Source organism: Strigops habroptila, chromosome Z, assembly GCF_004027225.2.
Source record: "Strigops habroptila isolate Jane chromosome Z, bStrHab1.2.pri, whole genome shotgun sequence".
NCBI classification, from domain to species: domain Eukaryota; kingdom Metazoa; phylum Chordata; class Aves; order Psittaciformes; family Psittacidae; genus Strigops; species Strigops habroptila.
The window spans coordinates 77,620,879-77,645,195 of record NC_044302.2 but is presented as its reverse complement, the minus strand read 5'-3'; the positions used below and the strand labels follow the sequence as shown (position 1 = coordinate 77,645,195).

The 24,317-nt window shown below is 39.6% G+C and overlaps 1 protein-coding gene across 2 annotated transcripts in view; it reads left to right on the top strand.

Annotated features, from left to right (window-relative positions):
* Positions 1-17,929, top strand: part of HOMER1 (homer scaffold protein 1) — a 94,035-nt gene extending 76,106 nt beyond the window's left edge. For both annotated transcript variants that reach the window (XM_030470903.1, XM_030470902.1), the window contains exons 7-9: positions 7,187-7,297; positions 8,867-8,947; positions 14,239-17,929. In XM_030470903.1, coding sequence (XP_030326763.1) covers positions 7,187-7,297; positions 8,867-8,947; positions 14,239-14,427 — 381 coding nt within the window. In that variant the 3' untranslated portion in view covers positions 14,428-17,929. The remainder of the gene's footprint in view (positions 1-7,186; positions 7,298-8,866; positions 8,948-14,238) is intronic.
* Positions 17,930-24,317: the final 6,388 nt, after the last annotated feature.

Genomic DNA, 24,317 nt, shown 5'->3' with positions numbered 1-24,317 from the left:
TGTTATTTTTGAAATGGTGTACGTTGTCAGTTGTGACGTGAGACTGTTAGAGCATTTTCCTAGGACGGTGCTTCTGAATTTCTCAGCTACCTTTTCTAGTCTACATCTAGCCTTTATCAACGTTCAACCTTTGGTTAATAATTACAGTTTACTAAAAAGATGGTCTCTTTTCAGACATGGCAGGTGAATCAGGTTATGTTCCTGAAATCAAAATGTGGTTTTGGCTCTTTTTAATGTAGGGTGAACTGAAGTCAAGTCTTTTCTGTCTTTTTCCATTTGTCTTGATTTGTTTTTAGAGCAGATTTGCATTTAGGACCCAAAACTATTTCGTTGGGTTTTTTTTCTGGGAATTCACTTTCACTGAAAATCACAAGATTATAATTTGAAAAAACCAAAAACCAAACCCCAAACCAAAACAAGCTACCAACCAAACCACTGTCACTCTGGGAAAGGAAAAAAAGTTTCCACAGAAGGATCTTTCTTCCCCATCTTCATCTTTCTAAGAAACCTGAGAAAAATTTAAGATCCACTTATAATAAGCAAACTTTGCAGAAGCATGCCATGCCACGAAATCTTTATGTATTGACAGCTTTGTAGAATGAAGCATATCCTGTAATTCCAAAACTCCACTGAAGAATGAGGAAATTACTGGATTTAAATCCTTAGGATTAAAGGATGACTTCTCTGTGCTATTGCATATATTTCATGAGCTGGCCATGTAGCTGGAAAAAGTATTTGCTAATTAGATTGCGGAGAAAGGCATGTCCCCTGAAGTTAGTATTAGCAGTATCAGTTGCAAATAATAACGCATGGTTGAAGCTCAAAGCATCAGTTTTACTAAATTTCTTATATTTTCAACTATTCCTACTGCAGTTTTATTACTTTCTTCACAGTAAGCAAGCAGTTGATGGATTATTCCTGTTTCATCTCTGTAGAAATGAATAACTGTGGAGAACATTTTGATATTTCCATGGCTTGAGGCGTCAGTGCCCACAGAGAAAAATATGTCCCTTTCAGCAAAATCTTTAATTGTTTTCCTTGAAAAACTAATATATTGTTGGTAATGTAAAAACTCCCCCTGTCCCCAGGCTGTCACTTTATCTATGGGTAAATCTTGGAAAATGACAATAATTAATTTGCTGTCAGAAGTGGTGTATATGAATAATATGGTGGTGTGCTTTTTGTTCTTTCAGCAGCAACCTTGAAAAGCAATTTTCCTTGTTTTCGGTGTTTTCACATTTCTTAGCACCAAAAATCCTTCCAAAGTTTTTTTATTCTTGAAAGTAATGCTGGAATTATTTTTATACTTGGCTTGTTGCATGCTGTCTTGTATTCTACTGTCCACCATGAAGAATTGAGAAGCTTCTTCTGCATATGTTATGTGAAACTTTATGCAGTTATTCTGGTTTTGCTGAGCCATGCAACATCATTTTTCTTCTCCATGTGGAAAGCAAAGGGCTCTTTTTTCTTTGTAAGAGGTTCATTTTGAATTATTGATGGAACAATATTATCATAGTCATAGTTATGATCCATTTAGGATGTAATTCAATCAGCTAAAAATACATAATTAATACTTAAATACAATCTTGCAAGTGAGCACTCTGCTTTTTCTGCAGCGAAGCCTGGGCTAGTAGACCTTGGATATTGAATTCCACACAAAAGAGAAGGGGTAAAATACGTTTAGGAAACAAGAAGTTAATAGTGTTAGGTGTATAAAATAGGCTACAGTTACGCTGAAAATATGTTGGTAATGTGGTTAAAAATACGGCTGGACAGCTGGGTCCAAAGACTGCTGGTGAATGGAGTTAAATCCAGTTGGCAGTCAGTCACAAGTGGTGCTCCCCAGGGCGCAGTACTGCGGCCAGTTCTGTTTGATGCCTTTATCGATGACCTGGACGAGGGTCCTGGATTGAGTGCACCCTCAGTAAATTTGCAGACGACACCAAGTTGGGTGGGAGTGTTGATCTGCTGGAGGGTAGGAGGCTCTGCAGAGGAATCTGGGCAGGCTGCATCGATGGGCTGTGGTCAATGGTATGAGGTTCAGCAAGGCTCAGTACAGACTCCTGCGCTTGGGCCACAACAACCCCATGCAATGCTCCAGGCTTGGGGAAGAGTGGCTGGAAAGCTGCTCATGGAAGAGGACCTGGGGGTGCTGATTGACGGAGGTGAACATGAGCCAGCTTGTGCCCAGGCAGCCAAGAAGGCCAGCAGCATCCTGACCTGTATCAGAAATAGTGTGGCCAGCAGGGTCAGGGCAGTGCTCATTCACCTGTACTGGGCACTGATGAGGCTGCACCTCGAATCCTGTGTTCAGTTCTGGGCCCCTCACTGCAAGAGAGACATTGAGGTGCTGGAACGGGTCCAGAGAAAGGCAACGGAGCTGGAGAAGGGTCTGGAGCACAAGTCTGATGAGGAGCGGCAGAGGGACCTGGGGGATTTAGTCTGGAGAAGAGAAGTCTCAGGGGGGACCTTATTGCTCCTTACAACTACCTGAAAGGAGGATGGAGTGAGGTTGGGGTCAGTCTCTTTTCCCAAGTAACAAGTGTTAGGACAAGAGGAAATGACCTCAAGTTGTGCATGGGGAGGTTTTGATTGACTCTTAGGAAAAATTTCTTCACCGAAAGGGTTCTCAAGCACTGGAACAGGCTGCCCCGGGAAGTGGTTTAAATACAAGGTGTAGATGAGGCCTTTAGTGATATGCTTTACTGGTGGACTTGTCAGTGCTAGCGCAAGAGTAGGACTTGATGACCTTAAGGATCTTTTCCAACCTAAATGATTCTGTGATTCTATGTTCTAATCTTTTCTTTGCGTTTCTGTAGAAGTTGAGGTAATTCCTGTATGAAGTTTAGAAGGAATTTCGTGATCTGTTGGTACTGAATTTAAGATGCTGAATAAATACTATTGTTGCTTGAGAACAGAAGTGTACAAATTTATCTCAAGAAAGTGATTTGAAAAAAACAAAAAAAAATCAACCTGCAGCAAACAGTGCAGATTCATTCATTCAGTAATTGCTTGGGGAAGGTGATCACTCAGAATACTATTGTCATTCTCACTTCTTTGACTCTGACTAACTGAAGTCTTTGCTTGTGAAGTAGTTGTCTGTATTGGGATTTGATGCATCTCCTCTCTTGGTTTCTTTGTGATTTGATTTGGTTTGTTTTCTTTGAGAGATTCTTCAGTCCTTTGAAGCTTTGGACAGCCAGTGTTTTAAGCTCACATCAAGGCAGTTACTCCTTGTTGTGTTAAGTGGCCCAAAGCCTAATTCCTCCAGTCTTCACTGCAGCCCAGTGTGTGCTAACAGTCTGCTGCAATGAAAACTTTTGCCTGGCTTCCTCCTATATTTATAGGTTGTTTACCCTATATTAAAGTTTCCAGAAAACACTAGAATGGTCTCTGCTGAGAAAGCTCTGCAGGAACAACTTGCCTTGCTATCTTATTTCAGCTAATGCATTTCTCACTGAAGTATGTAGTTAAATACAGTGCCAGCCATATTCTAGAAGAGTTAGCTCATTAAATAGTCACTGAAAAGCCTTTTCAGAATTTTTTTCCCTATGTGCAAAATTACCTGCATGATAAATGCAAAATAAAGAAGCAGTGGCTAAGAACATTGCTTTTTTTCTTTTTTAGTCTCAAATACAAAGCCACAGTATTGCATTTTTTTCAGATACACAAGTCATTGCAGTCTTACGATACCACATTAAACCTTGTTTAATCAGTTGTTCAAAGACTGTTCTTTCAGTCTGAATTCTGTACTGAAAACAAGGCTTCATCACAGGTACATTGCTCAGTGTTAATGTGCAAAGGCTGGAACGATTGATTGAGGCTTGCTCTTAAACATGAAACATGAAGAGATGCCCCTGCAAACAGCAGGTGGGAGGGTCAGGGAGCTTCCTTTTATGCCCCCTTCTGTGTATAATGCATGAAGTTATTTTTAGTGTTATTGGGACCACTGATCACAAGAAAAATAAATTCACTTTGAAACAAGGAAAGAGAGCAAGTAAATGCTGTCCAGATTTTTGCCTAGAGGTTTATCTTCTGTTCTGTTTTCAATCACATATTTCTTGTATTGCATCATTTTCCAACCCATCTTACACTACAGATTTTTTTGAAAGGGTGACAGTATGATTTTCTTTTTTATAGGTACACTCAAGAAGATAGCATCATGAAGATATTTGCCATCTTTTCAGATCTCTGTAGGAATGGGTATTTAAATAAGTCTGCGATTAAAGTAACCCCATTTTTTAAATTCTTTTTTTTTTCAACTTACCGATTCTTCAACAAACAGGAAGCAAAACAGTTGAACAATGCATTATTTTCATGCATAAGCAGTAGGAGATAGATGTTTGCCGAGAGTAAAGCTGGACCAGAGTAAGATATCACAGCCCTTTTAGTGTTGGTAGTTAATTGCCCTTCTGACAATAGTTGTCTCTGTTGGCAAGAAATCAACAGAAGGATGAGTGCACTCCCTGCTCTGCTCAAGCAATATTAGTTGTTTACTTAAGCAATTCTAATAGGTGTCTTGAGTTAGTATGGACCAGAGCATACTGGGAAGCATTCATGTAGCCATGTAGGTGGCGGGGCTGTTGCAGAAGGTGTTTTCAGCCACTGACAATGCATGCAGCCAAGAGCAGGAACATTCCATCCATCACAGTTCAATCCACCAGCCTCCTTGGATTCCAAGATTGCACCAACACATGCATTGTCTCTGTGTGTTTCCTCAGCTAGGAAGCCACGTGGAGAACAGAGGGGGTCCAAGCACTTCCTTAGTGACAGGATGAGACACCTCTTCACACTGGCTTCCAAGGCACAAGGTGCTAGGACAGAGGTGGTTTGGAGACTGGGTATTCTTCGGTCTCTCCAGTTGAGGCCCTTAAACTTTGTAAATGAGTATTCGCTGTGTGAGTGCTTTGTAAAAGCCAGTGGGTATTGCTGAATCAAACAGCTTTAAAAGAGAGATTGACCTTTTTGTAGGTTCCCATACAATGTTCCAGTCTTTCACAATGGGTGGGAGATGGCCTGACCTCCTAACCCTTCCAGGGTCTGGGTGCACAGAGGCTTCCACCTTCAACTCAAGACTCAGCAGAAAAGCTTGGAAATGTTTAAGGAGTTAAACATCAGAAGGGGTGAATGTAGGCAAGGTGTGTTTGACATTTTGAGCAAAACTTAGGTATGAGCTAAAGCTCTGCATAAACCTGCAATGTCAGGAATACAGGAATCTGCGTGAAACTGTGGCAGCTGTGCTAGATAGTGAAGGGTTCTTGACTGACCAAGACCGTAAGCAACCAAACGTGACCTCAAAATTGGCCTTATTTGGAGCTGGAGGTCTCAGTCAGATGACCACCAAGGCCCGCTTCTAGCCTAAATTACTCTGTGCCTCTAATTCTTGCTATATCTAGATTAAGCCATTATGTAGTCATAAGTTTATCCCTGTGTTCCAATTCTGCTTGAGTTTGTGTAATTGTAGTGGTGAATACTGTAAAAGTCACAATCGGTAGCAGTCACAGGAATCTAAATAGATACATTCTTGTGTAGAAGCAAATGGAGAAAATTATCTAATAAGACTTCAGTTGTAATGCTCAGTGACATATAAAGCTGAGCAAACTGCTATTACTTTTTGCTATGAGCACTGATATTTCTTTTGGGACAATTCCAGAAGATAATTCTTTGGGGTGAGGTGTTGGGTGTCATGTTACCAAGCTGTATTCTCATCCCTCATTCCCCTTACCCCTCACAAGAATTTTCTGTAATCTCAGTTATCTCCATTTACAAAAAATTTGCAAAATGTCTACAGTTTTCCAGTAGAAGAAACTAGCCTCGTCATAGGTGTCACAGGGGGGAAGTTCATGCCTTGTGACTCAGAAAGAAGTTGATAGGGATTTTGTTTCAATTTTCTTGTATTTCATGGCTTTCCTTTGACTTCACTCAGTAATCTACCTTTTAAGCCTGCAGATAGTTCAGAGTCTGAAATCACTGGCATCACAGTGGCTTCACTAATTAAAGTACATTGGTGCTGGAGGGCACAAACCTTAATTCCTCAAGACGCTCTTTTATCTCAGAAATAAAATTATCATGAGAATGCCTGCCCTCTGTCTAAGGGCTAGTTCTCCAAGAAAGTTGAATGGACACCCAAAGGTTTTCATTGCAGACTTGGGTAGAACTTTGTACAAATGAGTTTTGGGGGCAGATTTGTTAGTTGCTGTAGGTAGATGGTGCAGTTTTGTTGAAAAATGTATACGAAGATTGACAGGCTCATATCTTCTGGGGAAAAAAGTTACTAAGTTTTAAATAGTATTTTTAGTATTCTAACAGTTTGTTCTTAAACGAAAAGGTTTTAGTGCATACATCCACGGAGACATGCAGTGTGAGAGTTCTATCATATTTTGATCTGTAATTTGAGAAGTACTCAGACTTTTCTCTGTGGAGTCTAGCTGCATGGATTTCATTTCTTTGGTGCAGAAGCTATTTTTTGACAACTGTTCATCTGTGGATGGCAGGATATTAACTAACATCTCTTCAATTAAAATAAAGAGGGCATACCACTGCCAGGTATCTTGACTTATCCAAAGGCAGATGGAGAGTGTTTGCTGTCTGATGATAAAGAAGAAATGTGAAATCCAAATTGTGCCATTAGTTGTTGGCTTTGAGACTGATAGATGAGGTTTGAAAGTAAGAAGCTGGCAGCTGTACATTGGTGGCTGAGTATTTGCTATTACACTGTTGATGCTGAGTCAGAAATTGAGGCTGTGAAAAGTTAATTGACTTGCTAGGAAGTGGGTGAGCATTGTGGCTTAGTTGGTTCAGGTGGTACAGCATTAAAAGTGTCAGATGGAGAGGTTAGTTAGACAGATCTGTGTTTAATTGTCTAGCCACTACTATTTCTGAAATGGTAATTCAGCTTATTGCATAAAATTTAGAATAATTAGGAAGTATAATTTTTAATTAATGTTATTTTCAGCCTGCAGCATAATAAATTTATTTCTATAAAGAAGTCATGTCAACCATTTTGTACTAAACAATTTGTAAAGGAATTTTACGGTAACTTCCTAGAATACCTTCACCATTTTAATCAACATAAGTCACCCAAAATGAAGGGTATATTTCTCATGCAGCTATTGGTGCAAAGAGTAATAGTACCTGGAATTTGCTGAAATTATTCTATATGTGTTACTTCTACTTATTTCAACAGGTGACTGAGCTAGAGTGTGTGAGCAGTCAAGCCAATGCAGTCCACACTCATAAAACAGAATTAAACCAGACAATACAGGAGCTAGAATCTACGCTGAAGAAAAAAGAAGAGGTATTTTCTAACATTTATTCATGGCTTTTCTCTTATGTCATTTCTAAAGGCTTTCAATATTAAGCTTGTGATAGGTGGTAAATAGTGTATTATTTAGATATTACAAAGTAAATTTTTTTTGGTTGATCAACTAAAATTTTTTTCAGCTATTAATTATTTTGAAATGGTTAATATTTTTCCATGTATAGAGCTGGGTATCTGAACAACAAAAAAAACCCTACGATGTTTTCCAGTTTGCTTTTACCAAACATACGTGTTTGCAGGAGTAAGTCATAAGTGGTTTCCACAGAGCAGTCATCACTCTGATGCAGTCCAAATTCACTAAGAGAAGCTGTCATAAGAATGCTTTCCTTTTTCTGGAGAGTAGGGTTTGGAACAAGTAACAGATCAATACCTTTTTCAGGCCAATTTTTTTTGAGGGCTATGTTAATGTAGCTGACTTCTATGTTCCCCAAGATGAGCCCTTTACTTAAACACATGCCAAACCCCTGGCCTGAAACTTGATGATACTGTGGCATCTGCCTTTGGCTGGACCAGCAGCAAGAAAATAAAAGGAATTGGAGTAATACCTGCACTGGCATGAGTCCTAGAGGAAAGGAGATTTGTGCCACAGAGTGATGAAGAATTGCTCCTTTATGGGTGGAAAAAAGGAGGTGGAAGGAGCTGTGTAGGAAGGATTATTTGTCCCTATAAGACAAGATCCCTTGAGCCCTCAGGGGGTGCCTTGAGGCACAGTAACTACAGAATATCCTCCCAAAATGGAACAAAACCTTTTCCAAACTACCTCGTACTTAAGAGATTAGCCTCAGGTTGGTAATGTTTCCCATTACGGTGCCCATTCACTTTTGAATTATACTCAGCTGTTGGCTGCAAAGAGAACTTTCCGCAAGGAGTTCTGGGAGATGAATATGTCCTTCCAGGGAGAAGTACTTAATAGTTCTAAGTTTGATACACTCTAGCTTCATTAACTGTTTCTATTCTTGTCTCTAGAAAGTCAGTTAAGGTTTCTCTTCCACTCATTATTTTTTTTGTATTTGTTATTTTTATACCTTATTACTTTCTTCTTGCAAAATTAAAGATACCATTTCTTTTAAACTCTTTTTACGACATCAGTGGTCATTTTTCTGATGCTCGGCGCTGCTGCTAGTGGCATAATATGCAGCTCACAAATGAAAATCAGATCTTTCTCTTGGGGGAAAAAAAAAAGTAGGACAGATTCTAATAGAATTTAAAGTATAATATTGTTTCTCTTAATTCCAAGGACCCTTAATTTTCCAGGAGAAAAATATTTCAGATCTTTTGTGTGGGAAAGAAAAAGTTGGACTTTTATAAAAGAAAATGCTTATTGTTTTCTATTCACAAAGGAATCACTGATTTGGGACTGTGATTCATGAATACTGAGAGCAGGGTTTAAACGTGTGCTGTGATGGGCGGTAGCCGGCTGCCAGTTTTGTTATCATTGCAATGGCTTGCTCAGGAGGAGAAGCAGTAGCCAGCTTACCTACAGCAAAGAGAACCTTACCAAGCCAAGGTAAGGTATTGCTAGCAAGGTTGTTTCTTCTCCTTTAGGAAATAGAAGGATTGAAACAAGAAATCGACAATGCCAGAGAGCTCCAGGCACAGAGGGATTCTCTGACCCAGAAGTTACAGGTGAGCTATAATGCATCATCTTTATTTAGAGAGAAGGAAAAAAGTGATCGTGAAGTGAGCAGTTCATATCAGCAACTTATGCTATATTCACTGAAGGTGCCAGATAAATATGTAAATCAGACTGCATTGCAAAGTAGTAGGCTGGGATGATCCTTACGAATTTGTATCAAAATTTCTGCCTGCTCTAAGTTGCTATTTGTACCTGAAGGAACAGACCCAAATTTCATTTACAAGTCCACAGAGTACTCTCAGGCTAGCAGATGTCTTTCAAGAATACATGTCCTGGGCAGTTCTGGTCTCATTTTCACTGCAGTGTCTTCGTATAGGTCTTGTGTGCCACTGAAACCATCAGGATGTATATCATCAGCTTGGGATGAGTTTATTCAGCTTTTAAACGTGATCTGAGAAAGTAAAGGTTGAAGGATTCATGTGTAGTACAGTCTTTAAAAACACACTTTGACATTTTCTTGAAATTACTTAGAATCATTGTGGTTTTATTGGGTTTTGTGGGTTGTTTCTTTACTGTGTGTAAAGCTAGATACCTCAGCTTTACCAGAATCAATGTGCCCTTAGTATATTCTCCCTTGCTACCTCTGTCTGTCTGTTGCTCGGCTGACCAGTCAGCACATACGCACCTCACGTGTGAAATCTGCGTTTGTGATAAAAGTGAACCAAAGATGGGTTAAACTCTGAATTCAGACTGCAGAGTTTTAATGGGAATGCAAACTCAGGTATTAAATAGCTCCATATCCAAAGTGCTGAAATGTGACCCTCACTGTTCTGTGGCTCAACCTAAATCATGCCCCATCAGACTAGCCACAGCTTAAAAATTATTAAGTAGTTATTCTTTGAAATGTGATAACATGAATAGGAACTTCCTTCAATCTTGTTTTAGCCTACAGAGTAAAACACATAAGAACAAAATAATTTTATTCATTTTTCCCCCTTCATAAGACAAATTATTAGCAAAAAGTATGCTCTTACTTTAAACAATGTTTAAGGATTGCTTTGAATACACCTGAGCTTGCCTGTTCCACTATTCTAAAAATTGTTGCTGGCTTTAGGCTAAAAATGGGAGTTTTCAGCTGAAAAAGTACTTACCTGAGAGACTCAAAAGGGAGATTATAATGAAATTTGGAAATTGTTCTAGCAGTAGCATATGCAATAATTTCAGTGTAAGATCATATGAGAAATAATATTGAGCCAGGAATAAGCTATCCTTTGCAAACAGATTTATGAAAGACTAGTAAAAGATTGAAGATTAGAAAATGAAAAGTTTTTATTGAAATTGTATTTTATAAGGTCAGTAGCTGCCTTTGGTATATCTTTAGTATGGATATATTGTCTATATATGTCCATATGTCATGTTGTAGGTGATGAGTTTCTGAAAATAGTTCTGCATGGTTCAATTCAAGTAAATTTAAAGTTCACTTAGGATCTCAGTTAAAAGTTGCCTTTCTTAAGCTTAAAGTTTATTACTGATCTGATGCAACCTATCTAAGAGATCTTGAGTCTTTCCTTTGCTCTAATTGTCCTGCTTTGATTACACCAGCCTACTCTGAGCCACCCTACATCTGTGATGTCAGTGAAATGGTGTTTTCTTCTGTAGCTCCAGACAAACCACCTCACATCTGTTCACTTAGTTGACTCGTCATCTATTTTTAGGGTGATTGTCCTCAGGGTCTGTACTCTTTTTTTATTGTGCTGTATTTTTTCCCTCTTATGCTTGCAAATGGATTATGTAACACTAAAATAATTTGGAGTATAGTCTGTATGAAAAATGCTGTACCAAAAAATTACTATTTCAAGGTGTATTGCATTTCTGATGCACTAATACCAGGGAATGAATTAGAAATCCAATTGGCAAATTCCAGTGAAAAGCAGTATGTTATCACTGTGAACGGTAAGTATTGGGGCCCTTGTTACTTAGTAATTCCATTAGCAATGTAGAGAAGGCATTCAGTGAGTCATGATCAGTGTGACTCTAACAGTAAGTCAGGATATCTTTATTACTATGGCTGATTCCCAAATACAGCAGTTGTGTATGGTTTGAACATTTTATTCAGATCCTTGCACTTAATTCCACAGAAGATTATTACAGTGCAAACCACAAACAATAACTTGTTAATAATTTATTTCTTTTCTAGAAGAAAACAATGTTTGAGAAATTACTGCATCCGCTATAAGCAGAGCTTTTAAAAACAGGGTAAAATACACTCTGCAAAGGGCCTGAATATATCAAAAGAGTCAGTTTATTGTTAGATGAGATTAACTGCAAATAAAGTGAAATGACCCAACTAGGGAAGAGATTACATTACATGGACACCTCTCTGCTTCTTCCAGAGGTAGATTTATTTCTAATAGGAAACTGCACATGAGCTGGACATGAACTTGTAATGCAATACTATGGAGAAAAAATCATTAATATTAGTCTAGAGTAAATTAGTGTGAGGATCAAATGTAAAATTTGGGAAGAAGCGTTTTCCAGAAATTAAAAGCAACAGCTCCTGGCGTATTTCAGTTGATTCTGCTTCCCCTACATCATTAAATACATTAAGCATCAGTTAAGAAAAACAAAACAGGAAGAAGTGTGGGACAAAGTCTATCTGAGGAAATGTTTGGGAAGCTAAGTGTATGTGGATTAGGAAAGAGATGTCCAGAATGGAATATAAATAAAATATGCAAGCTGGAAGTTTAAACAAAAGAATGGAGCTCTTCTTTGAAGACATGCAGGGCAAGGACTAGCAATGGAGAGTTAGTCTGTGGCTGAATATGGATGGAAGTGCCTACATCTAACACAAAGCTTTTGGTTTTACCTGGGTGCTACCACCCTAACAGGTCACAGCTGAAAAATACCTCAGTTTAAAAGTGTCTGAGGAGGGCCTGAAAGATGATCTTCAGCATTAGATACAGGCCAATGGGATGTTCTTCAGGCCCAAATATCACAAATAGAGCCATGTATGTATCTGTCCATTTGTTCCAAAGTGGTCTCTTTCATCACTGGCTTGTCTGCCTATAGAAATTAATTATGTCTGGGGTAAGAGCAGTGGCAAGGAGAGTTTCTAAAGCACGCACATTAGATGAGTAGAAGAGGAGCAGTGACAGGAGATGCAGGACATCTGAGTAAACATTGACAAACAGCAGTCGGTTTTGTGTGAGCTAAAGACAGGACTATGTCATTCCTGCAGAGCTGAAAGGACTTCAAATTTCCCTTTTAGTCCTGTACTGCAGTCACTTGGTCCCAGAGGGTCTTGAACTCATGCAGGCACTACACCAGATAGTACTTGTCAGTACTCAGTTTGGAGGGCAGCAGTAGGCTCAGTGAAGAAAAACCTTCAGATGGTATGGCTGGGTTATAGTCAGCTTGTTTGTTTATAGCAGCAGTGGGGTAGCAAATCACTATATAAACATACATGTGTTCTAACTGTTCCTGCAAATATTCTTTTCAGTGAGCTTCCTTTAGTGTTTTGGCAACTGTATTGCTCAGTGTTAAACAGATTGAACTAATTCTTCTCTTGGTCCTGGCAGCAAGGGGTAACTCCTTCTCCCAGCTGTGCTGTCCAAGACCAGTGCCCAAAACTCTGTAATTTTTGACTTGCCCATTTACAAACAAGAAGTAAGGGAGGTATCGCAGTTCAGCTTGGACATAACCCCTGGCTGCACAAGTAGCAAAAGATAGGGGGAGATCAGGTTCCCAAGGCTCTGCCTTCTCTGCCTGCACCACTGTGGGGGTCCCAGAGCTCTCCCCCACTCCAGAGGCTGGGATCTGAAACTGAGCTCTGGCCACATCACCAATCCCTCCACTGGCCAGGGATGCAGCGGCCAATTGATGCTGCCAACAGACTCCTTGTGAGTGGAAATATGTCTTGGGCCATGGACATTGACACAGGGCTGCCGTTTTATACTTGCTACTCTTGACTGCCCAAATGCATATTCTGTACTGGTCAAGATGTTTCTTATGGTTAGCTGAGATCTTTCCAGCATAAACATGAATGTATTTGTTAGCTTTGAGGAAGACAGAAGAATTATAACAAAACCAGTGGGAGAATGGGAGGGCAGAAAAAGGAGTCACTTGGGCTTGGAGCAGTGGCTGCTGCCAAATCTCCCTTCCTATGGCTGTGTGAAAGTAGTTGTAAAAACTCAGAGCAGGTCCATTAAAGCTTTGTGATGCAAAGCCACTGTGGAGGGAAGCGCTATTGAAAATATGTTAATGTATGTAACATATGTAAGTGTATGAATTCACTATGCACTTTTCCAAAGAATGGCTCCACAGGGCGTATGGTGTACTGAATACACTCTCTCTGTGCTGCCTTTGAAAGTGTTTCTCATAATGGAAATTAGAAGGTTTAGCATGAATTTCTGAGATGTGCTATGTATGGGACAAATGGCAGCACATTGTTCCAGACCCACACAACAGCCAAATTAGACATCTGATAGAAGAGAGGGTGCCCGGTTTGCACAGAGCCGAATGGCCGTGACCTCCATCCCTAGTCAGGCGGTGGGCTAGAGATGAGCCTGCTCAGGGTGAGATCCCCTCAGCCGTGTGTAACACACCACCACCTCATCTCTCCACCCGCTGTATGTGAACAACTTGTCCTCACAGCGCTGATGGCTCTGGTGCTTTCCTGCTCCCAGAGGTGCGCTGCTGTGGGGCTAGCGCTTGCAGGGATTGTTCCGGGGCACAGTGCAGTAAGATAAGATGTTCAGCCTGCACTTGCTGGTTTAAATTTCTCACAATCAGTGTCACCTTGACATCAGTCTTGCTGGTTGATGTTTCTGTCGTAATTTTCAGGGTGAAGAGGCCTGTAATGTGGGACAGGAGTAAAGCAGTACTCCTCCATCCATAAAGCAGTATACTGGATGGGTTTCTGTATCACATGGTTTAATGGGAACTGTGTCCTTGAGTAATTCATGTAGTCTGAATCAGGGAATACTTGAACTTAAGTAAACCTTTGAAAAACTGTTTTCAGTAGGTGGTACATTTCTGAACGATAGAAGCAATAACTTACCACAGTAAGTATATTACATCCGTTGTTTACTGACTAAATTTTATCCTTCTCCAAAAGTTTCAGACCTTCAGATGAATTACTGAAAAAATGGAGGAATTGGCAGTACATATGTGATTGTAATAACAATTTGGGTTCTGGTTTTGGCTTAGTGGAAACTGTAAAGGGTTGCAAATTGTTTTAGAAATCAGTTGACAAAAACAGCACACTATAATACCAGCAGGAGGTGAGACCGCTTTCTCTTTGCAGACAACACAATTAACATGTTATGTATTTTCTCTGAAGGAAGTAGAAATTCGAAACAAAGACCTGGAAGGCCAGCTGTCTGATCTAGAGCAACGTCTGGAGAAAAGTCAGAATGAGCAAGAAGCATTTCGCAATAACTTGAAGACACTTTTAGAAATTCTTGATGGAAAAATATTTGAACTATCAGAGTTACGAGATAACTTGGCCAAGCTAATAGAATGCAGCTAAAGAAAATGGGTTTTCAGTGCCAATCAGTTTAAAGATGCACTGTCTCTCTTCATAAGACTGTGTTGGGCTCTGCATCAAAGTTGCACAAAATTAGAGAATGCTCCTCTGAGAGGGCTTGTTTTAAAATTGAGTCATATTTCAATGTAAAATTTAGAACTTACTTAGCCGTATCTTGATGAAGAAAAAACACAACAAAAAAACTTGAATTACAAATTACCTCCTTGTACATTATTGGCCACAGATAACTTGAAAGATATTAATAGTAATTGAATGCAATTCTTTTCTAATTATGAGTTGTGGAAGAATTAGCAGTGTCCCAGGTCACTTCCCCTTTTTATGATAGATACAGTATAGGTTGTCTGCTGTTTTATTTATTTAAGATATTTAATTGCTGTGTTTTGTGCAAGAACTTAGTGATGACAGCCCTGTATTTTGTTGTTCTTAATAATTTCTCAGGATACTTTGCACTGTGGAGAAGCAGTGCCATTACCAATTTATTCTTGCCAGGAGTGAGAGAGAGTTGCATCTTTAATTGAAAAAAAGTCACTATAACTGCTTGTATAAAATTCTTTCTTTGGGGGTTTTTTGGTTGGTTGGTTTGGATTTTTTTTAACATATATATATATGTACACACATACACACATATATATATATACTGGAAGATATGGTATTTCTTTATGGAGCTTACTCTGGTGTTCTGCAGTATTGTCCAATGTAAGGTTTACTTTCTCATGAATTCCATGTAATTACAGTGAGATGCTATCTTCCACTTAACTGTATTTTGAAGCCAACCAATGACAGAAGGTGAGTCCCCCAGAAGAAAGGGGGAAAAAAAAAAGGGCAAAAACCCCCTGAGAATTTTAAATGTAAAATTTGACATGCACAGACAACAAGGAATAGCTAGTCATTTGTTTTCTGGCCTTGATACATATATTGAATATGTATGTTCAATTAACTGTTACCCTGTTCTGCAGGAGACTTTTTCAGAATGTCTCATGAATTTCAGGTTTTGTGAATAATGGCTTATGAAGAGTACTGTTTTATTACAGATTGCATTAAGGGCATAGAGCTGTTGCAAGGAATTACTCGTACACTGAACTTGTCCAACCAAGAAAGCTGCTTGTAGAAGTTTTATTGTCATAGCAAATTGAAATGGAGACGTTTACTCTTTTATGGTCTTCATATCACATCTTAATTGAAAACACCAGGCAATATTCTGAACTGTTAACTAAATGTTTAAAAACAGGAAATTGAATTCAATTATCCTCTATGAGCAGGTTTTAAAGTTATTTTGATGTAATTTTAACAGACTTTTGGCAAACACACATGTCTTTATATAATAGATTTATTTAAAAAACAAAAACCTCTTTGAAAGGTAAGCCAAGTGTCATGCATCTTGCATCAAAGTACATTCTCGCCATAAACTGCTTGTAATGCTGAAGAGGGCTTTTTTAAAATGTAAGGATGAATGTCAGACTTCAGAGTCAAAAGATGCATGGACCTTTGTTTGCTCCCCAAATTAATTTGAATGGTAAACATGAAATCTAGCTGCTTATTAAATTTGTACAACACAATTTTCTCCACTTAGAGACTACTATTCAAAACTAGAAAATACAAGTTTGTTTTCATGTGTGTACTGTGTGTATGTACACCATGCAATACACACAGGTTCTCATTTTTATTAGAAATACATGCTTTATTTCTAAAATACTGGGTTTTTTTTCTTTACCAGTGATTTATCAGGTCTCCCCTGACTAATCAGGAAAATGGTTTAGGTCAAATGCTAAACCGTTGTGTATTATACGGTATGTAATGTAGACAATGTTTAAGTTTTCTCCATATTTTGGGGGTATTTTCTCATTTATTTTATTTATTAAAGGGGTGGGGGGAGCTTGGTTCAGCGTGCTGCTGGTTGAAAACTTACTTTGTGGTGAGCTACATGTTTTGCATTTGGTGGATTTTACACGGTGGCGTGTATATCTTCATCATGTCCAGATGAGCAGATACTACCATTTTTTTAATTTTATTGGGGATGTTTTGGCCTGATTCTCCTGTCACTTTAGCTGCTGTAAACCGGATGTGTCCTTGATGTGTCCTTGTGTTATGACAACTGAATGTCAGTAAGATTCAGATGTCATAACATCTGTGGAAGTACAAGGAGAATCTGGCCTGTTGATGCTCAGTGGACATAATAAGGATGAAGAAAGAATAAAAACACAAAACGTTAATGATGGAATAAATGTAATATTATTTTTAATGATATTATTATTGACTTTTTAAAGATACTATGTCATTTACATGTGGGAAAACAGTGGACAGAAATATTTCCACTTAAATTTTGTGACTATGTGTGGTACATGAGTATTTCTATGTATACGTACACACACATATGTATATACAGAACATGGAAAAATTTAGATGTGCACATTTTTAATATTTTCCTATTGAAATTAAATTTAAAATTGGAAATTGATATTTGAGAATTTCTTTTCTCGTAGAGTAGATACGTTTCATTTCTTTTTTTTTTTTTTTTATTTTAACAATACAGTTACGGAGGACTGCACCTTTGAATTCCCAAATAGTTGCCAAACATAAATGTGGGATAAGGTGGACACACGTGCACATATAAATAAAGTCCTATTGCTAAGACTATTTTTAATGTTTATGTACAGTAGGTGAGTGTTTAGAAATTGCGATCTAAAGTTCATACTTAGGTGGCTATACCTACTGTAGACTCTACACTTCTGTTTTACAATGAAAGTTTGCCCACTTGGAACATTACTTTCCCAGAGACAGGTACTATACATTTGTAGGAATATATATAGGAGGAAACAGTGTTGAGTACTATAGCCTGAAAACATGACCATGAACTTGCACTGTAGGGGAGAGCAGTCACATTGTGTGTAACTTCTTATATGGCAACTACAGTGTTGTAAAAAAAAGAGCAGAATTACCAAAAGCCTAATACATACCCAACAAAAACCAAACCAAGCAAACAAACAAAAAAAAAGAAAATAAAAAAAGAAAAATCAAAAATGCAGTTTTTTATTTTGAAATACACTTGCTGTTCTCTGGAGAATGTAATTTTACTGTTTAGTTTTTTCTTAACTCTTTTGGAAGTATGTGCAAGTGATAGCAGCAGCTACCTTAATCTTTCAGGTGCTACTGGATTTTGCATTACTAGTGTGTTATGTTATGAAATCCTGACTTTGACATGAAAGATTTTTGTAAGTATATCCCCATCTGGATAGTTAGTTTTTGGAGTGTCTTGTTCATAATCCATATGCCTCAATGACCCAGAAATTGCATTTTTCTATGTGGACAAAGTAAAATGTGTGAATTAATGTGTCTGTTACAGACTGGGAATTCCTTTTCCTGGGTAATATATCCAGGAAAGAGGAGGACAAAATGAACTGATAATGCAGAAATGCTGTTATGAGGTCTCTAAGAAAATACATTTTCAGGTAAAATAAAAATAAATAAAGGGCTAAACCAGATGTAATACTAACAAGTATTCTTTAACGCTGTCGGTGGCATTCACAGGATAATTCCTTTAAAGAAAACCACACAAGAATGAACAATGCGTCATTTAAAAATTAATACTTTGGGATGTGTCTTTTAAGTTATCAGTTGTGAAAGGTTTCTGATTTCTGCTAATTTTTCTACCAGTTAGGGGTTAACTTCAGGTTTACCTTTAGTAAGAGGCTAAACCTCAGTTCGTTCTATCTTCTTTTATATTCTGTACTGAAGAGCGCTTTATCAACACTGCATTCAAAAGTCAAAATCAAAACCTGTTTTCAGAAATACTGCACGGAGAGAGGAATGGAAAACTGTTGCAGACCTTAATTCTCTGCAGAACTGTGGATGTCAGTAAAAGCACTTAATTTGGTTGACTGCAGAAATCTTGGATCTTGAGGCCAAAGATAAACCTGATTAGAGATTAGGTCTGGATGTCAAAACACAATTAAAGAAAAGGAACATCAAGAAACTCCATCCAAATGTGCACATTTCAGCTTCAGTAACTGAACATGTCAGTGAAGTAACCCTGTATACATTGGTGTTTTTTCAGGAAACAGACCTGACTCTGCAAAGCAATGTTCAGATTGTCTTGTTTACATATTCTTAGTAACGCTGCATATGTGCACTACTTCTGAATGGTGCTAAGCAGAGAACACATCACTGAATAACATACTTTTAAAAATCCAAATTTTTGCTTAGTAGCGTTATATTCTTGTTTCACTCCACTTATTTCAGAAAAGTAGGATTAATTTTCCCCGTTATGTTAAATGTTTGGGAACGAAGAACAGAGTTTTGTGTTAGATCCTGAAGTCAGTTTGGCTCATGTCCACTCTTCTGGCCGTGCAACATAGCCAGAAAGCAGGTGCCAGTGTTTATATCACAATACCTCTATAGACAGAACCGTATGGGGTCTCGTAGCTTGCCCTCCACAACCTCTCAGGGACCTGTAGCTGCCAGTACTGCCTTTGCAGTACTGACTCTGGCAGCTCATCCTAGGACCAAAGAAACAGAAGCTTAATTTGTACCCACTTTCTTCCTCATTGCTGGGTCTTGCACAAGGAAAGCTCAGCTGCAACAGTGCATCTGGCAGTCTGTGTCATTTTCAGACACAGGCATGGGAAGGAGGAGCAACCATCAAAAATGTTTCCAATCTGGAGGGAAATGCAGAGTTGTAAAAAAGATTCCTTTACATGGAACTGTACATGGGCAGAATGGTTTGCACAGCAAAGGACAGACCACCTGAGCTGTGCAGCAGTTAGGAAATGTTCATGAAAAAGGATCTTGCTTTCCTTAGGCATTCACAGCCTGCTAATACTGAGCACACCTGGCTTGCCCCAAAATTCTGCTCTGGTTGCGATAGGCTTCCCAAGGTCAGCATTAGGTGTGTGTCATGAACACAGCCGACGTCCTGACAGTCTGCAAACCCCTTCAGGTCCTGTCAGCCTTTTCACAACTCTAGAGGTTCAGTATCAGCAGGGATTGACAACACTCCCTGTTTTTTCCTGCCATCAATTCCTATCACCTGTGGTGTCTGTCTAACAAAGTTCTGAGGTGGATTTGGGGATTTTTCTTTTAACTTTGAAGTAGTTTCAGACCCTGTCCATCCCTGCTCTGGGGATGTTCATCTGCTCTCATCCGAGTCTCATCCCACTGCATGGCCCCAGCAGTGTGTCAGCCGCTTTTGCTTCCACTAGATTAAGAATAGGAACCTAGAAGTTTTCTTGGAAGAGAACTTGCATTTCTGTGACTGGTAATTCTTGAAGAATTCTTGATCTAGTAGATCAAGAAGGAGGCAGAGCCCACAGCCTTCACAAACAATACGTGCACTATCCAAGTGCTAAGGGGAAAGGAAGACCTACACTGACAAGGTATGTTGAAGTACAATCTGTATGTATGGATTTCCCCCTTTTGAGTTAAATACAGTCATACAGATATTTGCAAGCTTAAGATTTTCCGAGAGGGAACAAAAACTTTGAAACTCTTTGAGTCTGGATTGTATTTTGTTAAATGATGACAGGAATTTAAACAAAACAAAAGAAACGGGAAGCAAAATGATCTTCCCTGCAAAGAGAGGCATCACGGCCCTTACCTGTGGATGGAAATGTAAAAATCAAATCTACTTTTTCTTCCTCTGAATACACTTGTGTTTATAATTCCAGCAGTGTTGTTTCTGAGGAATCTGCAGCAACAGGAACCAGAAATCTATCAGTGAAAGGCACAGCTCTCTATTTGACTTCCACTTAGTGAAAGGAGCCAGGATAATAGTGTGTAGTTCAGTGACTCAAATAGTACCTAGCGTGAACATCCTGCACCGAGTCCCTGCTGCTCAGGCTCCATGCTAAACCCTGCTAGCAGTGTGGAAGCCAGCCCAAACACAAATGCACTTGCTACACTTGATGTCTGTCCCAAAAGCAGCCCTGGAGGGTTTGTTGCCCTTTGTTCAGAAGCTGCTGGTTCTAACTGCGGTCCTGTCACTACCAGTTGAACCCATTTGAATCCAGAGCATTCTGCACATTTGGAGATACACTTGCAGGGGAAGAAAACAGAGGGGAAATGTAATTCTGCAGATCTTAAAGAAGCAGGCTCAGTGCTGGCTTGATATAGGCACCTTTTCTCCATCTCTTTTTGAAAGAAAAGGAAAGGATGAAAGCTTTATTTGGAGTGGTAATTGTTACCATTTGAACCCACAAGTCAAAACTTTTTTATCCTATAGTTCTTGTATTTTTCCCTTTTTCCGTCTATGTTGTTTTGGCCTGCGTAACATGGAGCAGCCAAGCACACATTTATAATGAATGTAATAAAGTCCTGAACTGCTTTTGGAATGAGATACATAAACATCCAGTGACCTGCTCACCAGGCAGGCACATCAGCAACCCAAACAAAAACCACATAGAAGATATCTGTAGGTATAGGGTGCTGTCTGTTGTGCGCGAACATCGCTTAGCCTCAGTGAAGGAATCGGCCAGCCAAAGAACTCTAGAGAAGAGGCAATGAGGAAGCATCAGGGATGTTCAAAACAAGTGTTAACTGAAGCATGCCACAAGGAAGTATTTTGAATCAAGGCAGCTAAATCAAAGAGCAGTGCAAGTATTTTCAGAAGACAGGAATTTGTGTGCTCTTTGTTGATGATGACTGCATTGCAGACACAGAAAATTCCTCAAAGGCACGTGTAACTCCTCAAGTAATATACAATAATATGACAGGATTGGCAGGCTGTTTTCAAAAGAAACTGAGCTGATTGTCCTGCTAAAACAAAAAGATCATTCACTGGGCAGCAAACACGCTCATCTAGCCAGAGGATTTCTGCCATCAGTTAGGAGAGGAGTTACAGATCTTTTGCAAAGGAATTACAGCAACATTAGGAAACTTCCCTGAGAGAAGCAGTACAAAGATGAGAGCAGAGCTGTGTGCCACTGCTGCAGTGTTCCTGAGCCAGACTGGGAAAGCTAGCTGCAAGACTTACCCCTGTGGCCTGGCAGGACGGGCAGGTAGCAACTGTGCTGTAGGTTCAAAGGCTTTTAAGGCAATTGTGGTGCTTGCACCCAATTGCAGTAATGAAGCTGTAACAAGGACATAGTGTCTAAAAATGAAACCCAGAGGGAATTAAGGCTCAGAACACAGCAGGAGTCAGCCCTGTGGGGGACCAAGCAACCACACGAGGGACTCTTGGTGTGTCCAAACACACTATCTCCTCGGTGACCGTGGCAGAGCGGGGAGTTTATTGCAGGATAGAAGGAAACATTATCCAGCCGTTCAGGCTGGGTTTACAGCTCAGGGGTAGCTACTAGATCGCTGTGGAATTCACCATGACATTTTAAGTCTCTCTGTCGAAGTGCTGCACCAGAAGGGGGAGCTGCTACTTAAGGAAGTTGTAAACTGGCTTTCATGACCGCTGTAAGCTTAGCTCTGTGTCTTATATTGGATATAAGCTGGGGCATAGCTACTTCGAAAACAGTTATCTGGTGAGAGCAGTGTGTCAAGAGACCAGGCATTCATCAGCTGAGAGGTCTTGACAATTACAAGTGAGGAGATTCTAATCTACAGTATTTCAGAATGTTAGGAGTTTTTTTAAAGGACTGCTATTACAGTGGCATGTTGATGGGCTAACAGAAAACATCTTAGTGTCCTCTTTCAAAACAGCTAGGCTCCTTCCACTGGGTGAGCTCCAAAAGGAGCAGAGCCAAATTATACATTTAGTCATTTAACCAAGCTGGTACAGACAAAGTCTTATTCAGAAGCATCCCTGAAACCTTGAGTATCCACTAGGAACTGCAGCAGGTTCATGCGTCTGGGCCTCCACAGGCAGGAAGACTTCAGATCTGTTGGGTAGCTGATGGCTGAAAGCAGAACCCAGGTTTATCCCAGGTGGCTGATAGAGCAGTCTTGACAAGTGCTGGTTGACACAGAGTTTCTGTTTAAAGTTTCTTATTTTGAAAGATTAAAAGCCAAAGACTTGAAGGGCTTTTTTTCTGTGAAATGGGACACAGCATCGACTTGGAATTGTACCTACTTTTGAGTATTTAAATGCAATGTAGTTGTAATAGATGTTAGTTTGCGTACAAATCTAAGCAAAGCAAGCCTGGGTAGGCAGTGCTGGCGTATGTGCTCCCTGAAAACATAGCCTGACACAACAGTTTTGAGGATTTTTAGGGAGGAGGGTTTGGTTGATTTTCTTTTCCTGACAGGTGACAGACTTTATCTGCTGAACAGAGCTTTGCTCGGTCAGGAATGTTTAACTAATGCTACTTTTGACCGAGGCAAGTCCTGCACTCCTCCCATCATTTCCCAGACTGGATTGAGCAGGAGCAGACATGCTCCAAGCATCACTCACAAGCGTGCAGCTTTTCTCCATCCTGTCTGCTGCCCATGAGCACCAGAGGGGTGGCCCAGGACGGGTCAGACCTCGCCAGGCCACCAGGTGCCACGGAGCACGGCTTTATGTAAAGCTGCGTGGCAGAGCAAGGTGGGTGTGGGATGTGGGGGACACAAACCGGTGTTGCAGAGCAGGTGGAAATAACTCGTTCATACAGTGGTAGCGGGCGGGAAAAGAATGAACATGTGCTTTAGCATTGTATGATACTAAAAGAAGCCTTCAATCAGTAGGCACTGCAGTGGATTGCTTGGAGAGGAGGTGACCTTCCATCAGTAGAAACCTTCAAGAAACTATTATGGGAATGACACAGGTATATGTTCTCCAGCAAAAGAAGGATAGGATGTGTGATTTTAAAATATTTTTTATATTGCTAATTTTATTTTTTAATGCCAATTCAAGACTTGTTTTCAACATGTCAACATTTGAAACCAAGAGCAGTGTATTAATGCCTTTGTCTAATTGTTTTTGCCAGACTCTGTCCACTCCAGCAGTCATTTTACTCACAGCAAGTGAGTGTGGGGATAAAAAAAAGGCCATCGCTTTATGATGCGTCATATGAAGTTGATTCATAACATGTCTGTTGTTGTTTACATTGTGTAGTTAACATGCATGGCAGTTTGAGCATGCATTGAAGATTTTGTATGCTAAGAGCTCGGGTACATGCCTACTGAAATCTAACGGGATTAAAATTAAATACTGAGGAAGTATAGTTAATATAAATGCTTTGTATGAATTGCATGGCTCTTCAATTTTTCTTATTCCTGTGACTTTTAAACATTAATATATGAAGGGAGTGTGATGCAAATTAGATAAGTTGTTTAAGAAAAGCATGAAGTAAACAATGAATTTTGTTTGAAAGACCATGAATGTGCTTGGCTTTATATAAGCAATATGGGGCATATTGAGATGTCTGAGGGAAGTCAAATCTACTGTCTTTCTGGTGAGGAGAAAGAGTGAAAAGAAGGTAACACAGGCAATTTGTCTGTGACACAAGTGTCTCCAACAAACATCCCCAGACAGCACACAAATAGGTAGGTACAAAGGGATAAGGCAGCAGGTGGGAGGGAGTGAACTGGAATATAATTCTCTGTTTTGGTTTGGGTTTTTTCCCCCAGAGTTTTGTGTGATTAATAAGGAGAGAGTAAACCCCAGCACTAATGCAGACAGGCAGCATTTGTAACAGCAGATAAGAATCTTTGCCTGTTTTTATCCATCAGCCCAGAGATGTGCTGTCTTGGAGCTGATGAACATCTGAATAGTCAGCATGACAGTGGTGAATATTTGAATAGAGTTTAGAGAAAGTATGAGAGACTGAGAGTCTCGGTGCAAAGGGGACATCTAAAGTTTGGAGGCTATTTTATCATTAGGTTAATTACATCCTTCCCTCCTTAAGGGTAAAAACAGAGTGGCAAAAAACTCCTATAGCACTAGACCTAGATAAGTGATCTGGGACGTGAGCATAAGACTCAGGCTTTGGTGGTGTGGTGATTCAGAGGTG